At 59.6% G+C, this 6,502-nt stretch overlaps 1 protein-coding gene across 3 annotated transcripts in view; it reads left to right on the forward strand.

Moving 5' to 3' along the window:
• The window catches only part of REEP2 (receptor accessory protein 2), a 10,178-nt gene extending 6,027 nt beyond the window's left edge, over positions 1-4,151 (forward strand). Inside the window, exons 2-8 of one of the 3 annotated variants that reach the window (XM_012646332.1) lie at positions 1,088-1,160; positions 1,388-1,464; positions 2,565-2,685; positions 2,926-3,039; positions 3,371-3,518; positions 3,612-3,742; positions 3,826-4,151. In XM_012646332.1, coding sequence (XP_012501786.1) covers positions 1,088-1,160; positions 1,388-1,464; positions 2,565-2,685; positions 2,926-3,039; positions 3,371-3,518; positions 3,612-3,742; positions 3,826-3,894 — 733 coding nt within the window. In that variant the 3' untranslated portion in view covers positions 3,895-4,151. Of the gene's footprint in view, positions 1-1,012; positions 1,161-1,387; positions 1,465-2,564; positions 2,686-2,925; positions 3,040-3,370; positions 3,519-3,611; positions 3,743-3,825 lie in introns of all 3 variants that reach the window. The other 2 variants (XM_012646334.1, XM_012646333.1) reach the window with 2 other exon arrangements.
• The last annotated feature ends 2,351 nt before the right edge of the window (positions 4,152-6,502 follow it).

Here is a 6,502-nt window from a genome sequence, read left to right on the forward strand (position 1 = left end):
GCCCCCTCCTACCCCTGCCCTCTACCCCCACCCACACTTTGTCCTTGAGGATTCTGCCCTGCGTTCTGTTCCATCCGCACCAGCCAGTTTGGAAGTATCCTGCCTTGTCAGGCGGGCCCATGTGGGAACAGGCGGCATCCACACAATTGTCAAGGGGCTGGGCCTGACTCCTGCCCTGGCTCAGGACCCTGCCCCTCAGCCTCTACCAGGGCTGACACTCCACAGCCCCGCCCTGCTGCCTTCTTCCCATTCAGCGCTGTCACATGCTTGTGTCCTGGTTTCATCTAGACGCACTGGAGTCCTCTCCTTTCTCTCCTCCCATCCCACCCCAGAGGGAATTTAGGGGCCTCATACTTCCGTGTGGCCTTCAGGGTGGCGGCTTCTCTCCTGCCTGGGCACGCTCCCTGAAGGGCGCTGGTCCTCTTCCTCCCCTTCCTTCCCTCCTGTCTGTGCTCTGTAATGGGATCACCAGCCAGGACCCTCCCCTGAGCCTGGGCCCGGGGTGTTTACGTGGAGGAATAAATCTCTTGCCCTTCCCAGGACCTCCTGCCCCCGTGCCCTCTGTTCCCCAGGTCCCCAGGGCCACAGTAGTGCCTCTGACTGCCAGGTAGAGTGCCCTGTTGGGTGGTGTTGAGTTCCCTTGCAGAGAGGCCCCTACACAGCCTGGCTCTGAGACAGGGAGGTGGAGGGTAAGGGCAGATGCATGTGAATAGGCATGAGGTTCAGAAGGAAGACACCCCGGTGACAGTGACAAGACCCCCACTCCCCAGGACTCCCCAAGGATCATAGCTGAAGGGACCACACTGGCCCCTCTGGCCTCTGGGTCTGTCCTTGCCTCAGGGACTAAAGAAAAACTGAACAATGGAGGGGGGAGGGGCATCACCCTAGCTGGCTGGGGCCTGATGTGTGTCACCTGAATCTTGACTGCTTTGACCTTAGCCCCGGACCTGAGTTCATCAGTCCAGCTGACATGGCCCTGGGAATTCTGTCCCTTTTCCCCTTACTTACCCAGGGGCTGATGCAGAGCTGGGAGGGAGAGGCCACTGCTCGTGGCCAGTGGGCCCAGTAACCATGCCTGCCTCCCTAGGCTCATCTTTGGCACCCTGTACCCAGCCTATTCTTCCTACAAGGCGGTGAAGACAAAAAACGTGAAGGAATATGTGAGTGAACGACCCTTCACCCCCTCCCCAGCCCACATGTCAGAGATCGGGGAGGACAGTGTGTCACATTCCTTTGTACCGATGCCATCAGCCACTAACAATACTCAGCAAAGGAGGGTCCTGGGTGTCCCATCACCTGGCATGATCGGCAGGCAGGGTTGGGGGTCCTACGTGTTCCTGGACCCTCAGCCCCAGGCCCCAGTGAATGCTGCCCTCTGTGCCCTCAGGTGAAATGGATGATGTACTGGATCGTCTTTGCCTTCTTCACCACGGCCGAGACGCTCACGGACATAGTGCTCTCCTGGTGAGGTCCAGAACCCTCCTCATCCCAGGGCCCAGGGCCCCTGCCTTTCCCTATCCAGTCAGCCAAACAAAAGATGACACCCAGGGTGGAGTCCCCTACTCCCAGCGGTCCTGATCAGCAGAATACGAACAGACATCACCCCGGCATCTTTCTGGTGTCAGCCAAAGCACCACAATAGAATTCGGGAAACCCACTTCGCCACGCTGCCTGCGACGCTGGGCAGATCACAGCTCTCTAGGCCTCCATTTCCCCGTTTGTAAAATAGGCACGTGATTGAATCCCATAAACACTGGATGCTCGCATTTCCGAGGCATTCTCCAGGCACTACTGGACTATGCATGTCGGAGCACTTTGAGAACAGGGAACATGTCTTAGTCGTATGCACGTTCACGGCAGGAGCTCAGAAACATTTCCTGAGTGAGCACGTGCCTCTTAGAAGCGAAGACGACAACACTAACAACATTGGCCTTCGAGAGAACAGAGTTTTACCAAGGGGCAGAGGACAAGAGTTCATTGCATTTGTAGACAGGGCCCTTGTATTCAAGAAAAATAGTTTCAGTAAAGGAAAGAGATGGGTTAGAAAGGGAGGGTAGTGATACAGATGCCTCTTGATGCGGCAAAGGAAAGAGCTTTGGTTGAGGGCGCTGTGAGCACAGAGGAGAAGGAACTGTGGGGAATGGAGAGCAATCCTTAAGCGCGAGGTGCATGTCATGGCAGTGAGGGAGGGGACCCAGAGCACAGCTGGAGAAGGCTCGGTCCTCTTTAGGGGAGGGAGCAGGAAGGGAAGGGGGTGATGACCCAGGCATGGGCCTGCAAGGTTAGGGAGTTCATCTTGGCATTGACTCCAGGGCAGAGCAACGGAGGTCTTGTCTAGCAGTGAGAAGCGGGGCGAGGAGAGCCGCCTCTGGGGGAAGTTCCTTCTGGGGTCATTTCTCACAGTCCCATCTGGAGTCCGTTGCGATTAGAAACGACCAGTCCCATGAGACCTGTGGGGACCCCAGGGCACGGAGGCGTGAGGGACTTCTGGCATGTGTGGGGCCAGCGCTAAGCCCGGTGCACCTCCTGCCCTATACTCTGTGCTTACCTCTGTGCCCCAACAGGTTCCCCTTCTACTTTGAGCTCAAGATCGCTTTCGTAATATGGCTGCTGTCCCCTTACACCAAGGGCTCCAGCGTGCTCTACCGCAAGTTCGTGCACCCAACGCTGTCCAACAAGGAGAAGGTTTGCCCCCATTCTCAGCTTACTTCCCAGCCCGCCCCCAGCCCAGGCAGCCCAGCGCCTGCAGCCACGCATGTTCCTGGCTCTCCCTGGGGGTGCCCAGAGCCTGAAGTGACCTGGCAGGGCCATGGCTTCCTGGAGCAGGCAGTGCCTTTGCCCAGGTGTGCACAAGAGCAGAGCAGGCCTCAACAGCAGCACCCCCCTCTCACCTCCTTCTCACCTCCTTCTCCTCCAACCCCTCAGGAGATAGATGAGTACATCACGCAGGCCCGAGACAAGAGCTATGAGACCATGATGAGGGTGGGCAAGAGGGGCCTCAACCTGGCTGCCAATGCTGCAGTCACAGCTGCTGCCAAGGTGAGATGGGGGCAGACCCAGACTCCTAGGACCCCCACCTTGTTCATCTTGTGCCCCTGGCCAGGCCCCTTGGTGCCCACCCTGTCCTTGGGGCTGTAGAGGCTTTGGGGTTCCAGTCCTGGCTGGCCCCCCCTCCGGCTGAGTCACTTCCACCGTCTGGCCACAGTTTCCTCATCTGCCCAGCATGGCCCCAGCCTCTCAGTGCTGCATAGGACTGGGGGAGGGCAGTGTGGGCAAAGCACTGAGCCCAGGGCTGCTGCCAGCGCCATAGTGACCTCTCTCTCCACCCCGCCCCTTCCCCCGGCTCTCCGGTGCGTGGTGGTGACCCTAGGGCCAGGGGGTGCTGTCGGAGAAGCTCCGAAGCTTCAGCATGCAGGACCTGACCCTGATCCGGGATGAGGATGCACTGCCCCTTCAGGGGCCTGATGGCCGCCTCCGACCCAGCCCCAGCGGCCTTCTGGACACCATCGAGGACTTAGGTACTGGCAGGGCCCAGGGTGGGGGCAGGGGGTCGCCAGGGCAAGGAGGCCAGGTGGGGAAGACCCCTGGTTTCCTTTTCTCCCTGCAACCAGGAGATGATCCTGCCCTGAGTTTAAGATCTGGCACAAACCAGGCAGATCCCCGGACAGAGGCCTCTGAGGATGACCTGGGAGACAAGGCTCCCAAGAGGGCCAAATCCATCAAAAAAATGCCCAAAGCAGAGGTGAGAGCACAGGCAGAGCCTGGGGACAGGGGGCGGGGGCTGCAGTGCCAGTCGGAGCCCTGTCTTCCTCCTCCTTGCCACAGCCACTGACTTCTAAGACGCTGAAGACCCGGCCCAAGAAGAAGACCCCTGTTGGGGGCGACTCAGCCTGAGGTCCTCCAGCCCAAAGGCTGCAGAACAAGGAGGAAGCCTCAGGAAGGGCTTGGCCCCAGCCCCCGCTCCACACTGTGCCAGTAGCCAGGTGTCTCAGGCCCCTGTGGCCCCCTCAGCCATTTCCGGTGCCTGCCCAGTGGCCACTTCTCTGGAAGGGGCTTGGAAAAGAGGAGGGGGGCCCAGCTGTGGGGGTTGAGGGTAGAGGCTGGACCAGGGGCTGGGGATTGAGCTGCCCCAGGAGGTGGGGACTGGTCGACCTGCACCGCTGCTCTCCCTGCTCCAGCCCTGCCCCACCCGCCCAGTGCCTTGCTGAAGACCATGGCCACTCGCTTTTCTGAAGTCCTAACATGCCCTCCCCGCTCTTGGGGGTGAGGGGCAGCCACAGCCCAGGTGGACCGAGGACGGGCCTGAAGGCACCTGGAGAAAGGGAGCAAACAGGGAAGGCCTCGAGGGACTCGGGCAGCGACTGCCAGGCCGCAGCTGCGCATGGAGGCAGCGTGTCAGTGTGTGCTCAGTGACCAGGGTGGCCAGGCCGGAGCTGCAGCAGGGGCCCTTTTCCTAGGCATTGGGTTGGGCTGTGTGCTCCGTGTCCCCACCGGAGGAGGTGGGGTTCCAGGTGTGTGTGAACGAGTGTGTGTGTGTCTGTCTGGGTCTAGGGCTGGGGAAGTTTGGGTAAAGAACTCTCCCTCCAGCAGTGCCCTCCTCCCACTCCAGCTGGCCCTCCCCGCCCCCCCGCCCCTCCCTTCTAGTCTCTGAGCCTCGGTGGAACCTGCTCATGAGAGAATGGGGTCCGAGGGGCCTCTCACCTCCTCCCCTGCCCTCGATCCCTTTTATGTCACCCCATTCCCACCCTGCCCTGGCTGGATTCCTCCACTCCTCAGGGCCCACTACACAGGCCCCTGCAGAGCTGTCTCCTTTCCTCTTCCCTGGGGGCCTGTCCTCCCTTGCCCCAGGGTCCCCTTCCTGCACTAAGCAGACTGAGCCCTGTATGAGCAGAACCCTGTTGGAGCCCAGCCTCATCCCACACCCTGGCCCAGCTTCTGCCATGGCATCAATCAGGACCAAGAGGGACATGTGACGAAGACAGAAGTGTGGGGGCTGCGGGGCTCCCAGCTCCTTGGAGAGAGGGTGCCTGTTGGACCTTTGGCACTGGATGAGCCAATAAACCACACTGGCACCGCATTTATTTTGGCCTCTGTGCTTTGTTCTTGCCCCACCCAGTCCGTCACAGGTAGGAAGGACCTCAAGTGAGAAGCAGGGCCCAGCTGTGGGGTGGGGGGGAACAGGCCAGACTGAACGGTAGGAGCTCTGAGCCCCAGGGGAGAGACGAGCTTAGGTTGATTCAGTCTGGGAAAACGGTTTCGAGGGGCCAGTGGCCTAAGAGGGGCCAGGACTTAAGGCCCAAGGGCCCCAACCCCCAAGAACTCTCAGGATGCCACCCAAAACCCCAGTGGACCTTCTGGCCCACAGAAAGTGCCAGGTGTATATTCTGGGGACAGAGACCCTAGTGAGGCCCCCAAGGGAGAGAGGATGGGCTGTGGGACTGCCATGCAGGGCTCGGGGATTGGTTGGTGGCCACAGTGCCTAGAAAAGCCAAAAAATGCTGGGGGTGGGCAGGTTCAACCTGAGACCCTGAAAGGGTTAAGGACAGACGCAGAGAAGGGGAAGCCAAGACGGGCTGGGAAGGAACCAGCCTGTGGATCCTGAGGACTGGGAACCAAGGGCTGGGGCCAGAGAGGCACACCAGTGTGGCACTGGGAAAGGACAGCACCAAGGCCTGAGCTGCTGGGCAAGGTTGGAGGAGAGGTGGAGCAAGGACAGGGTCTGAGCCTGGGGACGTGGAGCCGAAGCTACCAGGTGCCAAGCAGCACAACTGGCTGGGCGTGGGCCTTCCAGGGGAAGGGAAAGGAGGGCAGAGGAGCAGGGGGCAGCACAGGAGGAGAGATGGACAGAGGAAGAGAGCGGAGAGCGAGGGAGGGACGGGGAGCAGAGAAATAGCAGCTCAGCCTTGTGGAAGGAAAGTAGAGGAAGCAGAACATGGGGTGGGTAGGGGGTGTGAGTAGAGCCTAGAACCAGACTCTGGACCCCTACACAAATGCCCCAAAACGAAGCTTTCCTCCTCCTTGCCTGGCATCACAGGGCACATCCACCTGCCACACGAGCCAAGCTAGTTAGCCAAGAACCTCCTGGACTGAGGTGATAGGGCAGGATGTGACATGTCCCTTCTGTCTCCCTTAGAATCCTCCACTCAGCCAGCCCTCTGAAGGTCATTCCTTTCACCATCAGCCTCTGAAGTTGCCAGGGTAGAATTCAGTGGCCAGACTCATTCTAGAAAGATCCCCAGGCCAGGCGTGGTGGCTCACGCCTGTAATCCTAGCACTCAGGCCAAGGCTGGAGGATCACTTGAGGTCAGGAGTTCGAGACCAGCCTCAGCAAGAGTGAGACCCCCGTCTCTACTAAAAATAGAAATTAATCGGACAACTAAAAAAAAAATAGAAAAAATTAGCTGGGCATGGTGGTGCACACCTGTAGTCCCAGCTACTCGGGAGGCTGAGGCAGGAGGATCCCTTGAACCCAGGAGTTTGAGGTTGCTGTGAGCTATGATGA

Source organism: Propithecus coquereli, unplaced genomic scaffold, assembly GCF_000956105.1.
Source record: "Propithecus coquereli isolate 6110/MARCELLA unplaced genomic scaffold, Pcoq_1.0 Scaffold242, whole genome shotgun sequence".
Taxonomy (NCBI): Eukaryota; Metazoa; Chordata; class Mammalia; order Primates; family Indriidae; genus Propithecus; species Propithecus coquereli.